This window comes from Zootoca vivipara, chromosome 13, assembly GCF_965207765.1.
Source record: "Zootoca vivipara chromosome 13, rZooViv2.hap1.1, whole genome shotgun sequence".
In the NCBI taxonomy this organism is placed as follows: domain Eukaryota; kingdom Metazoa; phylum Chordata; class Lepidosauria; order Squamata; family Lacertidae; genus Zootoca; species Zootoca vivipara.
In genome coordinates, this window is record NC_142596.1 from 28,905,338 (window position 1) to 28,924,916 (window position 19,579).

The 19,579-nt window shown below is 49.2% G+C and overlaps 1 protein-coding gene across 3 annotated transcripts in view; it reads left to right on the forward strand.

Moving 5' to 3' along the window:
• Nucleotides 1-5,938: 5,938 nt before the first annotated feature.
• Nucleotides 5,939-19,579, forward strand: part of SCNN1B (sodium channel epithelial 1 subunit beta) — a 38,264-nt gene continuing 24,623 nt past the window's right edge. Inside the window, exons 1-2 of one of the 3 annotated variants that reach the window (XM_088657423.1) lie at nt 5,939-6,510; nt 11,246-11,542. In XM_088657423.1, coding sequence (XP_088513549.1) covers nt 11,500-11,542 — 43 coding nt within the window. In that variant the 5' untranslated portion in view covers nt 5,939-6,510; nt 11,246-11,499. Of the gene's footprint in view, nt 6,515-11,245; nt 11,543-19,579 lie in introns of all 3 variants that reach the window. The other 2 variants (XM_035130744.3, XM_035130743.3) reach the window with 2 other exon arrangements.

The following is a 19,579-nucleotide window of genomic DNA, read 5'->3' on the forward strand; positions in this document are numbered from 1 at the left end:
CGCCGCCGCAACAACAATAATTGCTTGAAAAGCAAAAGCACCATCTTGGGAAGCCTTTCCCTCTGCAGGTCAAAACTTGCTGATCCTGAGGCACCAGGGGATCCCAGAAAGGGAGGAGCTGCAATTCAGGGAAGGCCCAGGTGAAGACACCTGCAGAAGTCACATTTTGCCATGATGCATTCAGGGCTGCTGAAACGGAGCAGTTCGGAGGAACTGGGAATGTGGGCTGGGAGAAGACAAACAGGTGACTCAGGAGAGTCGCTCCCTGAAGTTGCTCATCCGTTCATACCTGTGTCCTGGGTGCCCCCAGCTTGACAGGGACGTGGAGCTGCACCCCACCAGTGCCTGGAATGGGGGGGGCCACAGGGATTTTCTGCAACTGAAACAAACTCAGCAGGCCACTCCTGGAATAACAGACTAAGAAGGAATCATAGAATTGTCGAGTTGGAAGGGACCTCAAGGGTCATCTACTCCAAACCCCTGCAATGCAGGAAGACACAGACACTGGCTGCTTAGAGCAGTGGCACTAGGAAATGTTCCATCTTTTCCCTCCTCCAGGATGAACCGGATTTCACCCAGAAGCAAAGAATGAAAAGATCAACACTTGAATGTTCATTTACCTGGTTTTTCTTTACGACAGACAACGTGCCTGAATCATGGTGGCAGGATTGACAGGTGCATCAGTCTTCACGCCACTGCTTTGTATGCCTGTCATTTCAATTTGATCATTTGTTATTGCAAACCGTTGCCCTTCGTCCAAGGAGCTCGGGGTGATGTATGCGGTCCTCTCCGCCTCCCCTTTTATCTTCACAAAATCACTGTGTGTTTGGCAAGGCTGAGAGAGACAGAGAGACTGAAGCAAAATAAAAAAAATTCCTTCAGTAGCACCTTAAAGACCAACTAAGTTTATATTTTGGTATGAGCTTTCGTGTGCATGCACACTTCTTCAGATACCACTTCTTCAGATACCACTTCTTCAGATACCACTTCTTCAGATACCACTTCTTCAGAGAGACTGAAGTCACTCAGTGAGCTTCATGGCTGAGTTTGAACCTGGTATCTCTGGTCCTAGTCTAACCACTACACCACATTGCCTCCTCAGTTGGGAAGAAACTGGGCTCACCCCAAGGCTGGGGGTCCAAGCATGAGGAGCCTTCTCTCTGATGCTTTCCTTGTGTGAAGTGTGACTAGAGCAGGCATCCCCAAACTTCGGCCCTCCAAAAGTTTTGGACTACAATTCCCATCTTCCCCGACCACTGGTCCTGTTAGCTAGGGATCATGGGATTTGTAAGCCAAAACATGTGGAGGGCTGCAGTTTGGGGATGCCTGGACTAGAGTATGGGAGTTGATAAATGAAAGTCACATCCACACCATACATTTAAAGTGCATTTATACCACTTTAAAAACCATGCTTTCCCCCCTTCCTGGAAATTGTATCTCTCCAAAAGCTACAATTCCCAGCACCCTTGACAAACCGCAGTTCCCAAGGTTCTTTAGTAAAAGCCACATGTGTGTTAAATGGTTTGGAAGTCACCAAAGACTCACATTTTTAATAGCTCTGGGCAGGTAATAGCTTCACGGGCATGAGGCAAAAGCCTGGCAGGTGAATATTTAGATTTTTATAAAGCTTTTGTATACCCTTCAGTTGAATGCTGCACTCAAACTTGCAAAGATACCTAATACAGCCTAGAGAGAGAACTGGGGGGGGGGCTGGAGAGGCTGCCCAAAAATTGTTCCCTGGAGGATTTTCTAGGTCTTCCTCTTTGCTTCTGCTTGGGCTCTGCTTGTTATATGAGAAGCAGGGGTGGGGGTGGGGGGGCTCTCTCATCTGAAGGTAACAAAACCCCAAAAGAAAGGGCCATGCACCATCACAACAGAGCAGCTGCTTTGCACGCAGAAGCTCCCAAGGTTCAATCCTCAACAGCATCTCCAAGGGAAGGTCTCCTCTCTGGAAAACCCCGTTGCTGCCAGTCAGTGCCGACAACACTGAGCTTGATTGATGGAGCAATGGCCTGACTCAGTCTATATTCCCTCTGGTCATTTCCCTAGAATGTCTCAGTCAGGGAAGCACATGACTCTCCCCGAAGTCAGCCTCCCTCACCATTTCCTAATAATGGAACTGTCTTTCTCTCTCTGCTTTGCTGCCCTTTCTATGGGGCATTTGTCGGGGTTGGAAGAAGGCCAGAAAAGGGTCAACCTGGGTCATCAAGAGGATGATGGAGCAACACACCTCTGAAGAAAGGTTGTTTTCAACATTTCGGACATTTTAGCTTAGAAAGAAAGCTTAGAAAGAAAGGCAAGAAAGAGATGATGTGTGCATGAAATTATGGTGTGGAGAAAGCGAAATTATGGTGTGGAGAAAGCGAATAACATTTTGTTCTTCCTCTTTCCTAATACCAGAACTCATGGACATCCCATGTAGTTGAATGTTGGAGGGTTTGGGACAGATTAAAGGACTTCCTCAAAACAGTGCATAGTTAAACTGCGGAACTCACTTCCCCAGGAGGCAGTGAGGGTCACCAGCTTGAATGGCCTTAAAAGAAGATTATACAAATCCATGGAGGAGGAGGCTATCAGTGTCTCCTAGCCATGATGAGCAGGTTCTCCCTCCACTGTTGGAGACAGGATGCCTCAATTGCTGGGAAGCACAAGTAGGGAGAGACCTGCTGTTGTGGGCTTCCCATTAGGGCATCTGGCTGATCTTGGAGAGAACAGGATGCTGGGCTAGATGGGCCCCTTTGGCCTGATCCAGCAGCCAGGCTCTCCTGATTTTGATTGCACCCATTTTTGCGGCAAGAGAAGGGAGATTTCTTCTTCTTCTTCTTCTTCTTCTTCTTCTTCTTCTTCTTCTTCTTCTTCTTCTTCTTCTTCTTCTTCTTCTTCTTCTTCTTCCTCTTCTTACAATGTGGGTATACTAGGAAAGATATAAGCCTAATTTTGCACAGTTTGACATCCAGGCGACGTCCAAAGTAGATCACTTCTGGAAATTACCTGTGATTCTTGCATTGCAAGGGGTTGAATGAGATGACCCTCTGGGTCCCTTCCAACTACAGGGAACAACTGTTTTGTGCGCATTCAAAGCAGAAAAGTTTGATCAAGTTTGCAGATGACACCAAATTGGGAGGGGTGGCTAACACCCCAGAGGACAGGATCACACTTCAAAATGACCTTAACAGATTAGAGAACTGGGCCAAAGCAAACAAGATGAATTTTAACAGGGAGAAATGTCAAGTACTACACTTGGGCAAAAAAAAATGAAAGGCACAAATACAGGATGGGTGACACCTGGCTTGAGAGCAGTACATGTGAAAAGAATCTAGGAGTCTTGGTAGACCACAAACTTGACATGAGTCAACAGTGTGATGCAGCAGCTAAAAGAGCCAATGCAATTCTGGGCTGCATCAATAGGAGTATAGCATCTAAATCAAGGGAAGTAATAGTACCACGGTATTCTGCTCTGGTCAGACCTCACCTGGAGTACTGTGTCCAGTTCTGGACACCGCAGTTCAAGAAGGATACTGACAAGCTGGAACGTGTCCAGAGGAGGGCAACCAAAATGGTCAAAGGCCTGGAAACGATGCCTTATGAGGAACGGCTTAGGGAGCTGGGTATGTTTAGCCTGGAGAAGAGAAGGTTAAGGGGTGATATGATAGCCATGTTCAAATATATAAAAGGATGCCATATAGAGGAGGGAGAAAGGTTGTTTTCTGCTGCTCCAGAGAAGCGGACACGGAGCAATGGATTCAAACTACAAGAAAGAAGATTCCACCTAAACATTAGGAAGAACTTCCTGACAGTAAGAGCTGTTCGTCAGTGGAATTTGCTACCAAGGAGTGTGGTGGAGTCTCCTTAGGAGGTCTTTAAGCAGAGGCTTGACAGGCATATGTCAAGAATGCTTTGATGGTGTTTCCTGCTTGGCAGGGGGTTGAACTGGATAGCCCTTGTGGTCTCTTCCAACTCTATGATTCTATGTGACCCTGCACACATGGGCTGTTTTTGGACCTGGAAAAGGACATAAGGAGATGGGGCATAACAGGGCATAATTGGGACAGGGTGGGCTTATGAGCTTACCAATGCACACAGTGACCCAGAATGCAAAGCCCATGCAAATCATGGGCTACCTGTATAAAATTCTATGAGCCTATGAAATGCTGAAGAGAGACATCTGTCGGTGTTCACTCCAGACATTTAAAGCACTTGACTTCCCCCAAATAATCCTGGTAACTGCAGTTTGCTAAGTACTGGGAATTGTAGCTCTATGGGGGAAAGCTACAGTTCCCATTATTCTTTTGGGGGCTGGGCTGGGGAGGTGTGTTTTAAGGTGTAAGCAGCCACACAGGTGCTTGCCAGCAATTCATGTCTTGAAAGCAAAACCTGCTGCTCTGAGAGCCCTCTGGCTTCCCCAGCTGCCAAACTCATCATGAACCCTGTGTTTACACAACGTATGGCTTCCTTCCCATGCCAAAAAAACACGGTACCCTGGGCACTGTCTTGTGTGAGCTTCGCTTGCTCGTCAATTGGCCTTCTAGAATGATGCATTCATTCTTCCAGAAAAGTGCAATGGCGACAGCCCAGCACTGTAAGTCATACATTGCACATGAGGCCCCATGATGTGAGTTTCGGCAATTGCACAAGCGGTGGAACAAAACAAAGAGGCAGCGTTGGCGGGGGAAATGTCAGGCTCAGAGTCAACAAACTGCCCTGGAAGCTTTTCTGGAGGACAGCAGAGAAGTCTTTAGAATAATGATGCTGATAAGGGTCTGCATATTCCATGTTAGGAATATTTGAAGTAGTGAAGAAGAGGGCCTCTCGGCATGTGCAGAGTGCATTTCTCTTTCTAGTCAATCATAAGGGCTTCCCTCCCACCTTGCTTGAGATCAGGGCATAAAAGGGGCGCACTTGGGCTACACAGACCAAGGGAGACGCTGCATGGGGTTGGTCTTGATCAGTGGTGGCCAAACTTGGCCCTCCAGCTGTTTTGGCAATTTCCATCATTCCTGGCCACTGGTCATGTTAGCTAGGGATGATGGGAGTTGTAGTCCAAAAACAGCTGGAGGGCCAAATTTGGCCACCCCTGGTAGATGATCTTTGGGGGTCCCTTCCAACGCTACAGTTCTTTAAGATGGCACCTTCAGATGTTCCTAAGCATCCTCCTCCTCCTCCTCGGAAGCCAGTACAGTCAATTCCAGCTGTGTGTCTGCCATCAGCAGGGCTGTGGTGAACTCTGCAAAGGTGCTAGCTATCTCTGGAGAAGAGAAGGCAAAGAGACCGGCCCTCATGAAGGAACAAAGAGGGGCGTGGCCAATGCATTTGGTATCTCCCCAGAGAAGCATGGAGTTTATCTTGGAATGTGCAAAGTCAGAAGCAACAAACAGCGGAGAGGGAGGGGGCTCTCTGGTCAACTTTGTGCCCTGCTTGGAAACCCTGCCAGGGGCATTGTTGAGACAAGGACCCCGGACATGGGTCTGATCAAGCCCATCCCCATCAACACCTTCCTGTGTTTAAATGGACAGTGTCCCATGAAGACATCAGAAGAGCCCTGCAGTGCTGAATCAAGCCAGCATCCAGTTCTCAACCCCCAAGACCTAGATAGACTTCTCCTGGATTTGGAGGTTCCATATGAAAAATTCTGTGGCCAGATCAGGCCCGAGAGGCTGCATTCAGCCCAGAATCTTGGTCTCACAGGGGCCAAAGGGTTGTCCCGATGGGAAAAGACACCAAGCAGGAACTGAGCGCCACTGGAGGAGAGAAACCACAGGAGGGGCGAGGGCTCTTATGCTTGAATCCCACAGGCAACTGCTACTGTGAGAACAGGATCCTGGACTAGATGGCCCCCATTGGTCTGATCCAGCAGGCTCTTCTTACGCTCTCTCCCCACCTGCGATTCCCAGCAACTAATTCAGAGGCATTTTGAGAATTCAGGACGGGAAGGGGCTATGAGCTGGAGGAAACCTGTCCTGGACTGGGTAGTTGCGCTGCAGCAGCGGAGTCAGGCAGGTCCCGATTCCCCTCCCTCTCTGCTCTGCCCCGCACTGAAAGGTCGCCAGAGGGGGTGGGCAGCGGGAGCAGCCTCGCAGAGAGGATTAGCCCTGGTAGTCAGAGGCGCAGCGCCCCCTGTCGGAAAGGTTGTTGTAGAGACGGCTTCTGCGCCTGTTCAGAGTGCTTTTTCTTCCCTAAGCCCGGCACGCCTTCCCTTCCCAGCCCGCCGACAGGGAGGAATCCAACTGGAGCCGCATCCTCCCGCCTGGGAAAAGCTTCGCCGACCGCATTTCCGCCTGCCGGGCCGTTGTGAGGTGCCGACCTGAGGGTGGGGGCGGGCAAGGATTTGGCAAGTGAACGGGAGGGGGGTAGGAAGGAACGGAGGGCGCTCCGGGCAACAGAAAGGGGCAGAGGCGAAGGAGGAGGCGGGAGTTCCAGGGAGAGACGGAGCCTGAGACGGAGCCGTCGGGGAAGACGCAGGAAGGCGTCCGCGGGATCAGCGGGAGCACCTGCCGCCAAGCAGGACGAGAGGCAGGTGAGGGATGGGCGGGTCGTTCCTTCCAAGGACCCCTCCGAGCCGAGTGGGGGGGGGGAAAGGGAATCAAACTGTCCAGGAACTCCGTGGAACCGGGGGCTGCCTCTTCCGCCGGCTCCCCTAAGCGATCATCCCTGATTCCACCTAAGGGATCGAGAACAGGAGGAATCCCTAGCAGAGCGGGAGGGGTCGCCGGTGAAGAGAGAAGGGGTTCCCGTGGCTCAAGTTCATGCGACTCTTGCTTATTGGAGTCCGGAACGTTCCCTCTTCCAAGAGGTCTGAAAGCTGAGCCTCCTACATCCCAAAACGAAACAAAAAAAAACCCCTCCCCTTTACTTGCGATGATTATAAGATGGCCCTGAAAATCTTCTCTCCCCCCCCCCAAACCTTGAGAGAACCTTCCTAGGTTAAGAAGGGGTTAACTTCATGCCCCCCCCAAGCCAGCTGCTGCTGCTTCCCCCCTCATCTTCTGAAGCTCTCCAGCCTTCAAGTGGCAGGGGGTTCCAGTGGCAGAGCACTACAGGTTTAGACAAATCCATAGCGGTGAATGAGGCTATCCGTGGCTACCAGCCGCGGTGTCTATGCTGCGCTCAGGCTCTGTTTGTGGGCCTCCCAGAAAAGGGTGAGAACAAAATGCTGGACTAGGTTACCCCTACCCCATGTCCTTTGTCCTGATCCAGTGACCGTCAGGCTCCTCCAATGCTCTCTTGGCCGTAATTTATTTTAACTGATTTAAATACTGTACAGTAATGGCATTTTTAAATTGTCTCCTCTGGAGACCTGCATGTTGAAAAAGGTGAGGGGGAGGGTTAGTAATCTAATGGCCACACTGAGGCTGTTTTCTGGCTCAGGGTTAGCTAAACTGGGAGAATGACGACACACACACACACACACACCCAATTGGGAGCAGGGTTGCACAGTGTTGCCTAAACCTGCTCCACTCCTCTCTACCAGGGCCAGATTTGGCTGCCCACTGCCCCTCCCCAAGAATCAGAATTGTGCAAGACTGAAAGCACCCACAGTGCTGACCCCCCCTCCCACCACCATCATTTCCTTGGGTGGGGTTTAATGCCAGCTTTTCGACAAGTGCAGCTCATGTACATGGTGGAAAACGTGTGTTTGGCATGTGCACAGTGTTCTGGTGTTATATGGGAAAGTGTGTAATGTGTGAAGTGACCCTGGGAGGGGGGTGAGGGTTTGGAGCAGATCATTCTGGCTGTGGGGAGGAGGGGCAGCAGCAGCAGCCCACAGGAAGGGGTAGCTCAGTTGGTAGAGCATGAGACTCTTAATCTCAGGGTTGTGGGTTCAAAACCCATGTTAGGCAAAAAAGTTCCCTGCATGGCAGGGGGTTGGACTAGATCAGGCACGTCCAACAGGTAGATCGTGATCTACGTCTGTGGTAAATCACTAGTAAATCACTGGCTCCCCCCCAAAGAAGCTCAACAACTTTGATTCCCCTAAAAAAGTTCAACATTTTTGCCCTGAACCCCAAAGAAATGGGGCTTTCCTTCCCCCTAAAAAAAGCCCTACATCTTTGACCTGAACCCTTAAAAGGGGGATAGATCGGCACCAGTTTTTAACTCTTGGGAGTTGGCCACCCCTGGACTAGATGACCCTTCTGGTCCTTTCCAACTCTATGATTCTATATGGGAGCCGCATTGGAGGCCAGAGTCACCAAAGTGCATTGCCCTTCCCAAGTTCCAGCTAAACACCAAATCCTTTTTTAAAAAAATCATCAGGAAAGGCTCCTTTGAAGATGAACCCTAACCCTTCCCCAACCTGGTGCCCTCCAGAAGTTTGGGGCTACAATCCTCACCAGCCTCTGTGCCCTGCAGCTATGCTGCCTGGGGCTGATGGGAGACCTGGATATTTTTGCCACCCAAAATATCCAGAAGGCATCAAGTTTGGGGAAGGGTGGTTTAAGCCAAGCTGATTGCCTACAGAGGAAGCACTTCTTTATGCACTGCATAGTTAATCTTTGGAACTCCCTCCCACAGGAGGCAGGGATGACCACCGACTTGGATGGGTTTAAAAGAGGATTAAGCAAATTTATATCAAGGGCTACTAGCCATGATATCTATGCTCTGCCCCCAGAGCTGGAGGCAGCCGTGCTTCTCAAAAGCAGTTGCTGCAAACCACAGGAAGGTAGAGAGTGCTTTGGTGCTGAAGTTCCGCTTGTGGAAGTCTTATAATAGGCATCTGGTTGGCCACTTTTAGAACAAGATGTTGAACTAGACGAGCCATTGGCCTGATCCAGAAGACTCTTTTAATGTTCTTATGAAGCAGGTATCAATCAATAATATATATAAAAAAACCAGTTATTGCTAGAAATTCTCAAATAACTCCCGCCACCTTTTGCTTGAATAAGTCCCTAAGCCAAGAGCTGGAGGCATCCTCAACCGGCCTATCAAAGATCTCTGCTTATTTAAATGGTGGTTATTCCAGTTTCCAAACGAGGAGTCAAAGTTCAAGAAGCTCAGTGAGTGATCTCAGGTGGTTCAAACTATTTGTTCTTCCCAACCTGAAGGCTTTGGGCTCTGAGCCATGGGCAGCCTGAATGATGGAGGGAGGACCTTGCGCTGTCTGGGTGCCAAGAGTGTTGGACTCCCAGAGTCCAGTTTCTGCCTGTTTTAAGTGAGCAACTTTGCTGTGCTCATAAAAGTCCTTCTCTTCTGCCTTGTTGCTCAACTTCCCTGTCAAAGACCAGCTCTTGCAATCCCCAGTTTCTGCATGATAGAAACAGCACCCAAAGAGCTCTGTTTCCCCAAATGTGTCCCATTTGCCATGCTAGCCAGAAAACATCCTCGGTGATCTGCCAGGTGAAGTGCGTCCTGCTGAGCTTGATGAGAGGCCAGGTTGTTGTGGGTGGCGGGTTTTTTCCCCCAGCGTCAGGGATGCCAATCCAGTGCTCCCAGCTGACACTTGCAAGCCACACCTTAGTTTCAACAGCTGAGTGAGCAGCACAGGTGGAACAGCTGCTGGAGGGAGGGCTTCAAAAAAAACCAGGAGATGTTCACCTGTCTCCCACAGCCTTGTACTGCATCAGACCATTGGGTCCTTCTAGCTCAGTACTGTCCACACCGATGGGCAGCAGTGGTTCTCTAAGGTTTCAGGCAGGTGTCTCACCCAACCTGACCTGGGGACTGAACCTGGGACATTTTGCTTGCATTTCCCTTTAGCTCTCAGTCATACAGTCAGGTCTGCTGCGGCAACTGCCTTGAGCCCATCTAGCTTCCTTGCCTACCTGGAGCTTTTCCGGCAGTCTCTTGCTCCTCTGTTGCCCTACACTCCCATTTTGCATTTCTACTGGGGGATCTTCATGGACCCTCTGCAGTGTCAAGAAGTCGGAGCAGCAAGTACCAGCTCTGATGGCATCTGTGAGAGTGCCGTATATTCCGGCGTATAAGACAACTGGACGTACAAGACGACCCCTAATGTTTCCAGTTAAAATATAGAGTTTGGGATATACTTGCCGTATAAGAAATATGACCCGGCGTATAAGACGACCCCCAACTTTTGAGAAGATTTTCCTGGGTTCAAAAGTAGTCTTATACGCAGGAATATACAGTAGTTCAGTCCATAGAGCAAGAGACTCTTAATCTCATGCTTAATTTGCCCCACGTTGGGCAAAATATTCCTGCATTGCAGGGGGTAGGACTATCAGGGGTCAGCAAACCTTTTCAGCAGGGGGCCGGTCCACTGTCCCTCAGACCTTGTGTGAGGCCGGACTATATTTGGGGGGAGTTCAATGAACAAATTCCTATGCCCCACGAATAACCCAGAGATGCATTTTAAATACTAAAAGGACACATTCTACTCATGTAAAAACACACTGATTCCCAGACCGTCTGCGGGCCGGATTTAGAAGGTGATTGGACCGGATCTGGCCCCCAGGCCTTAGTTTGCCTACCCCTGGACTAGATCAGTGGTGTCCAAACTTTTTTCAAAGAGGGCCAGATTTGATGAAGTAAAGGGCCATGAGGGCCAACCAAAGTTGTTAACCTTTTTTGTGCTTTTTTTTAGGGTTGAAGTTGTCGAGGTTTTTTTGGATTTTACACCAGGAAATAAACTGCTACAGGGGCCAAATTAAACTGACCTGTGGGCCAGATTAGCCCCCCCCAAAAAAATGGATTTTGGACATGCCTGGACTAGATGAAGCTTGTGGTCCCTTCCAACTCTACAATTCTGTGATTCTATGTAGATTCAAGCATTTGTTTTCATCCCCCTGCCCCATGAGATGCTTCTTACCTGTACTGAGAAAGACTGCAGTACAGTCTTAACCCAATTTTTAAATTCTGTGTGCATCCTTTCAAACTTTGAGATCTGCAAATGTTGAGAGGAGATTCTGAGGGATGAGTTTTAAACCTGCTGCACTTCCAAGGCAATTGTGCCTCCTGTCTCTGCATAGTGTAAGCTAAAAACACAGAAAACTGCTAAACAATTTATTTTAAAGACATCTTTCTGCCTTAAAAGCCTGAGAAGAGTCTTGTGGCACCTTAAAGGCTAACAAATTAACAAGGGTGGGAGCTTTTGTGGAGTACAGGCCACTGCGTCAGGTGTATTAAATCACAGATTGAGTTGCAGGTATGTAGTCACATAGGTGGGGGGGTTTGGAGGGAAGGGGCATTGTAAACAGCGAAGTCAGAAGTAAATGAATGCAGAAAGGGACAGGCGGTGATCATGACATTTTGAACAATGGTCATTTATAATCTGCCTCTTCCCCTTTTGCAGGAGACAAAGGGGACACCCCCTTTTGCACACGTGTAACCCAAGGCTTGTTCTGCTCCCGAAAACAGCCATCGCTGCCAACACCCGAGAAATTCTGCTGGAAGAAGGGGCTGTTGGTTGAAGCTCCCTTAGGTCTGCCTGGGACTTGAGTGGGTCTTGGAAGGCACTTGCCTCCCATTGGCGAATGGAGGACAGCGCCCTCTGCCCATTTCACTCCCCCTGTGGCATCTTTTGAGCCAACACCATCCTACATCACTATGGATCTACCAGCAATTACTGGAGAAGACAGAAGCTCACCAGGTAAGACACAGGGAGGCTGCGCCTAGAAAGATCAGCTGGGTGGTTTGAAGACAGGCTCGATGCAATCGTATCCTGCATGGCGAAATGGGTGGTGGTGAAAAACCGGGACAGGTCCTAACATCTCTCTGATCCATTTCCCCTCTGGCAGTTATGCCTTCCAGGCTCCCTCCTTGCATGGAGTGATCCTGGATACAAGACTCCCACCAGTGGGGTGTAGAAGCAAATTAGGAACATAGGAAGCTGCTGTACTGTCAGACCATTGTTCTAGCTCAGTATTGCCCACACTGACTGGCAGCAGCACTCCAGTATTTCAGGCAGGAGTCTCTCCCAACTCTACCAGGAGATGCCATCAGGAATTGAACCTGGGACCTTCTGCTTGCAAGGCAGATAACTCTGCCACTGAGGTGAGGGTGTGCTACAGCACAGGTTCCCTTCTAAACCCACCCAACAAAAATGTGCTTTTGGCCTGGGCAGATACAGTGGCTTGAATGCCCAGTTCTTTCTTCCCTTCCACTTTGCTTAACTTCCAGCCTGTGGAAGAGATCTGGTGGACTCAAAAGCTTGCTCAGTTATTCTGCAGCATTTCTGTCGGTCCTGAGAAAGCGGCTTTGGGATTTTCTCAAAATAGAAGCTACACTTGAACCCTTGGCCATGCATGCTGATGGAATTGATTCCCCCTGTCCCTGCTTAGCTTCTGTGGGTGGGGGCCTCTCTCTGAGAACAGCCTCTGACTTATTTGGCATGCAGAGGATTGGCTGTGATCTGGGAGAAGATGTGGTTGTCCCTGCCATGGAATCAATGGTGAGGCTTTGGCCCTGCTCCACTCCACTGCTGGATCTTGCTCTTCCTTCCTGTCCGTTCACCTTGAGGAGGTCTCCTGGGGAGGGAGGGAGGGAGGTGGGCCCTTTGCCACCTGAGGGCCTGCAAGAATGAGGCATCTTCCTGGTCTGTCAGCCCCCCCCCCCAGCTCCTTGGCTGCTGATATCTGCCAAGGACTAAAAAAATGCCAGTCCCAGCTCTGCCAAAGGAGCAAATCAGGCCTGGGATGGTCTTACAGCAGTGCTGTAGACCCAACCGAATGGGCTTCCTTCCAGCGGCAGAGCATATGCCCGTGCTCCCCAGGGTGGGCGTGCTCCCAGGGGGGGGGGCATGGCGTGGAGGCTGCCCTCCCAGGCGCAGGATAGCCGCTCGGGTGTCTCGAGCAGCGTGCATGCCCAGCAGCTGGAGGCGGAGCGAGCAGCCCACATGGATGGAGCGAGCCATCCATGGCGGACATTCAGCGCACTGCCCGCCCTGACTCCCAAGCCTCCCCCCAAGCTGTCAAAACAAAGGGGGAAGGGGGGAATGCTGCCGGCAAAGCGGCACAGCTACCCCACTTACCCCAACGGCTCGGGGTAGACTTGGGAGTCGCGAGCGGGCAGCACACCAAATGTCACCCCCCTCAGTGAGGGCACCTGGGGCGGTTGGCCTCCCCCCTTCCTACGCCCCTGCTTCCTTCTCCTCCAGTCATCTCTCTTTCCACATCAAGGAGATGGGTGAGGCGGAACTTGTCCTCCATAATTTTTCCACTTCTGGCTTTTGAAAATGTGTAGTGCCTCTATGCAAGTCTTCCTAGATTGGACGAGAGCTGTAGCCACACACACACACACACACACACACACACACACACACACACACTGCTGTTTGTACAAAGAAAGAAGCATAAAGATTCGTCCTGCTAGGTCAGAGTTAGCCAAACACATGCAACGACAGCTGACTTCGCAGGTACTCCCCACAAAAGCAAAACTGCGGCCAATTGTAGCACAGATTCTGCGTGCCCGGCAAATGTTTCCTTTGCCTGGTCACAGCACATTGCTTCTGGCTTCCGCCGCTGGCTCCCTGCCACTCAGCCAGTCTGCCAGGCTGGAGATTGCAAATGCCTCCTGATCGGACACCGTGCGCTGTCTGCAGACACCCGTTCCACTCCCTGGGCCTGCAGTGTCCATGACCAGGGTGGAGACACCTTTGTTCCCAGCCTCAGGGAGCAGCAGGTCTTAGCCCGGTTTGACTTTGATGCAGTCCCTGAGATGACAGTATGATTGGAAGCTGCTGCCTTCTACTGAGCTGGACCTTTGGTCCAAACTGTGGTCCTCCAGATGTTTTGGCCTACAACTCCTATGATCCCTAGCTAACAGGACCAGTGGTCGGGGAAGATGGGAATTGTAGTCCAAAACATCTGGAGGGCCGAAGTCTGGGGATGCCTGCTCTACACTGAGGGCTCATCCAGACTTTCTTTTGTGCTGCGTTTCTAGGTCCGGGCCCATGCTTTAAAGGCTCCATCTCCAAGCACTTCCCCCCTGTTGCTTTCTCCGTGAAAACGTGCTCTTTACAGCTGAAAATAAATCCACATAAATCCCAAATTGCTGTTCAGTGTTACAGCCTGTTTGCATGGGGGAAATGTCATGGCACCCCCCCAAAAAAAATGCTCAGACATGAACTCCCAATGTGGTCCTGTGCCTAGAAATGAAATTGGGGCAGGGGATGAATAGAAAGCATGGGGAAGAAAGTAAGTGTGGATTTCATTTCACTTTTAATTTGTATCCCACCTTTCTATATGGTGGTACCTTGGTTCTCAAACGCCTTGGTAGTCAAACAACTTGGAACCCAAACACTGCAAACCCGGAAGTAATTTCCGTTTTGCGAACTTTTTTCGGAAGCTGAATATGCTTTGTTTTGAGTGTTATGCTGAGGTCTGTCTGTTTTTGCTATTTATTTTGTGTTTTTGTTTTTGCGGCTTTTTGTTTTTGCGACTGTGTGGAACCCAGTTCAGCTACTGATTGATTGATTGATTGATTGTGTGCCTGCAGTACATTGTTTATTCCTTTCATTTTATGGATCAATTGTCTCGTTAGATAGTAAAATTCATGATAAATTGCTGTTTTGGGGTTTGTTTTTAAAAGTCTAGACAGGATTGATCCATTTTGCATTACTTTCTATGGGAAAGCACGCTTTGGTTTTGGAACGCTTTGGTTTTGGAAAGGACTTCCGGAACGGATTAAGTTTGAGAACCAAGCCACCACTTACTATAAACAAGGTAAAGAAACAACAAAATAGACAGCAAAGATCACACGCCTTATAACAATCAGATCCAATATAAAAAAGTTGCAGTAACTTTAAAATAAACAACTTATATCCAATAAAGCAATATTCAGCAATCGATTGGAATTATCGGATGGGCCCTGACAATGGCAGCTCTCCAGAGTTTCAGGCAGGGGGACTCTCTCTCCCAGCCCCACCTGGAGGTGCCACTGGGGATAGAACCTGGGCCCTTCTGCATGCAAGGCAGATGCTCTGCCACTGAGCTATGGCCCTCCCCCTTTGCCTCATGCTTCTTCACGAGCCAGCTTGCATTTTCTGCACATGCCGCCACCAGGTTTTGCAATGTGTGCATTCATGTTTGGGAAAATCAAAGGCACCCAGGAAGTGTACTGGTGCTTTGCCAAAGGTAATGTGGGCTCCTGGCCACCTCTCGTTAGCTGCATAGCATCCCCATTTGCCCGCTGGGGAGATGAGTGACTCAGCCGGGAACAAACACCCCCGCCCAGAGCGCCTGGCATGGCACCGTTTGCCTAGCAGAGTCTGAGTGTGTTTGCTTCATTCTTCTCTAATGGGGTTTGCGTACAGAAGAAGAAGAAGAAGATGGCCCCTGGGGGAGGGGAGGAATCTCCATCTGGCTCTATGAAACAGCAATTTGGGGCAGGGCAGTGAGAGATGAGCATCTGCAGGAGACCAGGGCGGGATTCCAACTCCTGATTGTTTAGCAACAAAGATGGTCAGCAATATGGGGGAAAACAAGACCTCTGAGGAATAGGTGAAGAATTGGGTGTTTTTATCTGGGAGTTACCTGGCCTTTTCGGCAGTGGTTTCCCATTTGTAGAGTGCTTTCCCCAGCAAGGCTCGCCTGATGCCTTCATTACATATCTTTAGGTGCCTGGCAAAAACTTTCCTCCTCTCCCAGGTAGGGTTGCCAGACTCAATAGTGGACAGGACTTCTGTGCCTTTAATTGCCCTGCTCTCTTTTGAGTCTGGAAACCTTAAAGAGAAACCAGCAGACCCTTTGCTTGGAAATTAAACAAAGGGTCTGCTTGTTTCTCTTTAAGGTTTCCAGACTCAAAAGAGAGCAGGGCAATTAAAGGCACAGAAGTCCTGTCCACTATTGAGTCTGGCAACCCTACTCCCAGGCCTTTGACTAATTAAACAGGCTATAAGGCCTTTTAAACTGGAGAGGAGGTTCATTTTTGTTCATTACTATGTATTTTTCTGTTTTTACATTGTAAACCACCCTGTGATCCTTGGATGAAGGCGGATAGATAGATAGATAGATAGATAGATAGATAGATAGATAGATAGATAGATAGATAGATAGATAGATCTGAGAAGATTATCAGTCCCCACCTGGAATCTTGTGTCCAGTTCTGGGCACCATAGTTGAAGAAAGATGGAAGGTGGAAGGTGTTCAGAGAGAGGCCAAGTTAATCAAGGGCCTGGAAATCAGCATTCAAAATTCACCAGGTGTCAGGCACATTTTTTACCTGTGCTACTGGCCACTTGCAACCAAGTGAAAATGCCTGAATGCCAGGATGGTGCCTGACATCTCCACCATCTGGAGGTGCATTCCTGGGGATCCGGGGATCTTGACGTCCTGTAGAGTTCTATCCATTATATTTTAATTTCAGGAGCCAAAAAAGTCTTATTGAAAAATATAACTTTCGAGCCACCTGGCCCCAAAATGGCAACAAGGCATTCTGTTTTTGCAAATGTAACCCTGGTTTAAAGAGCCATTTGGTGGCCTAGTTTATATATCTGAGTTTCTAACACTGCTGGAAACCAAGGCCGTTGAGAGAGTTTATCCTGGAGAAGAGACTGAGGGTTGATTTGTCAGTCATCATCAAAAATCCACACAAGCTTCTTTTCTGCTGCTGCAGAGGGTAGGATCAAGCCAATGGATTCAAATTACAGGAAAGGAGATTCCGACTAAACATTAGGAAGAACTTTAATATCCAAGACCTTATTGCCTCCTGGCCTAACATATCAGAAATGGACAAGAATGAGACCCTGTAAGAATGAAAGTCCCCACAGCTGCTTCTCTCCACGAGGTCTTCTGTGCCCCATCAAAGGGAACATAGGAAGCTGACTTGCCTTGAGTTAGGCCCATGGTACATCTAGCACAGTATTGCCAACACTGACTGGCAGCGACTCTCCAGTGTGTCTGACAGAGGACATTCCTAGCTCCACCTGGAGATATCGGGGATTCAACCTGGGATTTTTTTGTGTGTTAAAAGCAATACTCTACTTCCACTGAGCTATGGTTCTTTCATTTAAAAACAACACAAGGTTCCAGTCCTCATTGTTCCAAATCAAGCATAGGCAACCTTGGCCTTCCAGATGTTTTGGAACTACAACTCCCATGATCCCTGACCACTGGCCCTGTTAGCTAGGGATCATGGGAGTTGTAGTTCCAAAACATCTGGAGAGCCAAGGTTGCCTATGCCTGTTCTAAATAAAGGGCTGATTTAAACCAGGACATAGGAAACTGAGTGAGACCACTGGTCCATCTAACTCCATATTATCACTTGGGAAGATAGGCGAACTAATGCAAGTGCAATGGAAGAAGCAAAGACCACCAGTTTTGAAGTAATGATTCTTCAACATCAACTTCATTGGACTGGTCATGTGCGGATGCCCGATTATCATCTTCCAAAGCAACTACTCTATTCCGAATTTAAAAATGGAAAGCGTAATGTTGGTGGTCAACAAATTAGGTTTAAAGACTCTTTCAAGGCAAATCTTTAAAAAATGTAGTATAAACATCAACAACTGGGAAACACTGGCCTGTGAGTGCTCCAATTGGGGAGCAGCCTTTACCAAAGGTGTCATGGGCTTTGGGGACGCTCAAACTCATGACGAAAGGGAGAAACACACTAAGAGGAAGGCACGCTTGGCAATCCCTCACCATGACCCAGCTCCTGCCTGGAAACCTGTCCCCACTGTGGAAGGATGTGTGGATCCAGAATTGGCCTCCACAGTCACTTACAGACTCACTGTTAAAACCGTGTTCATGGAAGACAATCTTACCTGGCTTCAAGTGATAGAAGAAGAAGAAGAAGAAGAAGAAGAAGAAGAAGAAGAAGAAGAAGAAGAAGAAGAAGAAGAAGAAGAAGAAGAAGAAGAAGAAGAAATCTCCAGGGTTTCTGACAAGGGACATTCCCATCCCTACCTGAGATGCCATTGAGGACAGAACCTGGGACCTTCTGCATGCAAAGCAGGTGCCCTGCCCCTGAGCCCTGCTGGCCTTGCTCAGATTAGCTCTGGCTTCATCTCTTAGGGCTTACCCACACTTCCCTTTCCTCTGTACTTTCCAGCCATGGTCTGCACTTTTAAGCTCTATGTCTGAGTGTTCCCCTCCCCCCACCCTTTGGCTTTCTCTGCAAAAACCCACTCTTTAAATCAGAGCAAGTGGCAATCCAATTCAGCTTTAAAGAGTGTGTTTCTGCAGGGAAAGCTCTCTGGAGCAAAAATGAAAAAGGGCGCTTAAAAGCGCAGGCCTGTGCCTGGAAAGAACAGGGCAAAAGGTCAGTGTGGATGAGCCCTTACACCTTACAAACCGTTGTCTAAGCACTTGCTGGGTTTCTCTCTTCTGTGTCGTTTCGACATTCCACCTTGGGATCAACCGATTCAGAAATATGCATCCTTGGCGTGCTAGAGGAGTACAAGGCGTGCCTTCTAGGACTCGCGAGGCCAATGCAAACTCCGCCACAGCCCTCCATCGGCAGAACAAAATGTACCGATGGTATCTTAAAGGCGAAAGTATTTGAAAAACATAACCTCTGGTCCTGCCCCTGCCAGGCGGCTCTTGCCTGGGAGGAATCTTCCTCCTTCAGCCTCCAGGAAAGCAGAGGCATGCTGGGGGGTGGGGGCAGCTATGTTCCTTGCTTCCACTGGGCAGGAGGGAGGGTCTCTAGAGGCTATGAAAGCTGTACACCTAACAAGTCACAGAAGATTGGAAGGTGCCCCAAAGGGGGCTCGGAGTCACTTGTGTCCTCCTGCAGCTTCTGAGACCTGTCACCAAACACGGGTGAAAGTAGTTTGGGGGGAGGATAAGTGGAGGGGGTGGGGGACCCAGTCTAGCTCTTTTTCCGTACCCTCACCATTTCTCCAATGAAAATAGGGACATCCTAAGGAAAAGCGGGACATTCCAGGATCAAATCAGGAGCTGGGACGGCTTCTCTAAATCAGGGATATCCCTGGAAAATAGGGACATTTGCAGGGTCTGTTCTTCTTTCCTCCCCATAACTCCACCATGTCTGCTTTGTGCCTGAGACCAGTTCCGGGTGACCTATTTACTGACCATTGATCTTGTTTCATTGACACAAAGTTGGCTGTTTATCGAGCATTCATTTGTAGGGAGGTTGCTTTTGAGTTGCCCATCGGGGCATGATCTGTTTGGCCACTGTGAGAACAGGATGCTGTGCTAGATGGTGGCCTGATCCAGCAGAACTCTTCTTCTGTTCTTTACATGATGTCAAGCAGTTGTTAACCTACACTTTCCATTCCCTTTCCCCCTCGCCTCCCTTGCTGCAAAAAGATTTGGGATTTGGGGATTGCGCGAGAAGTGTTGCTCTGGCTTATGCCACCCTAACTCCCTGGCTCTTCATTGTGAAGGCTAAAACGGCGGGCAGTGCCACCACTTCACAGTGAATTGGTTTTCTGTGGCAGCCAGGCCTTGGCAGGCCATAGTCTGCTCCCCTGTACAGATGATGGGGAAAGAGCTTTGCCCACCTGTATGGGTTGGCATAGATGGAGAAAGGAGTGGCAGGAATATCTCCTGGTTTGCAGAGAGCAAATATGAATCATTCTGGCAAAATCTAAAGCCAGGGTTGAGCAAAACATTTGGTGTCTTGAGTGGAAGAGCCACATGGCACTTGACTTCTTTCTCAATGACTCCAGCAGGGGGCCCGATCCACCAGGCCCGGCACCATTGTCCGGTTCCTGTTCATT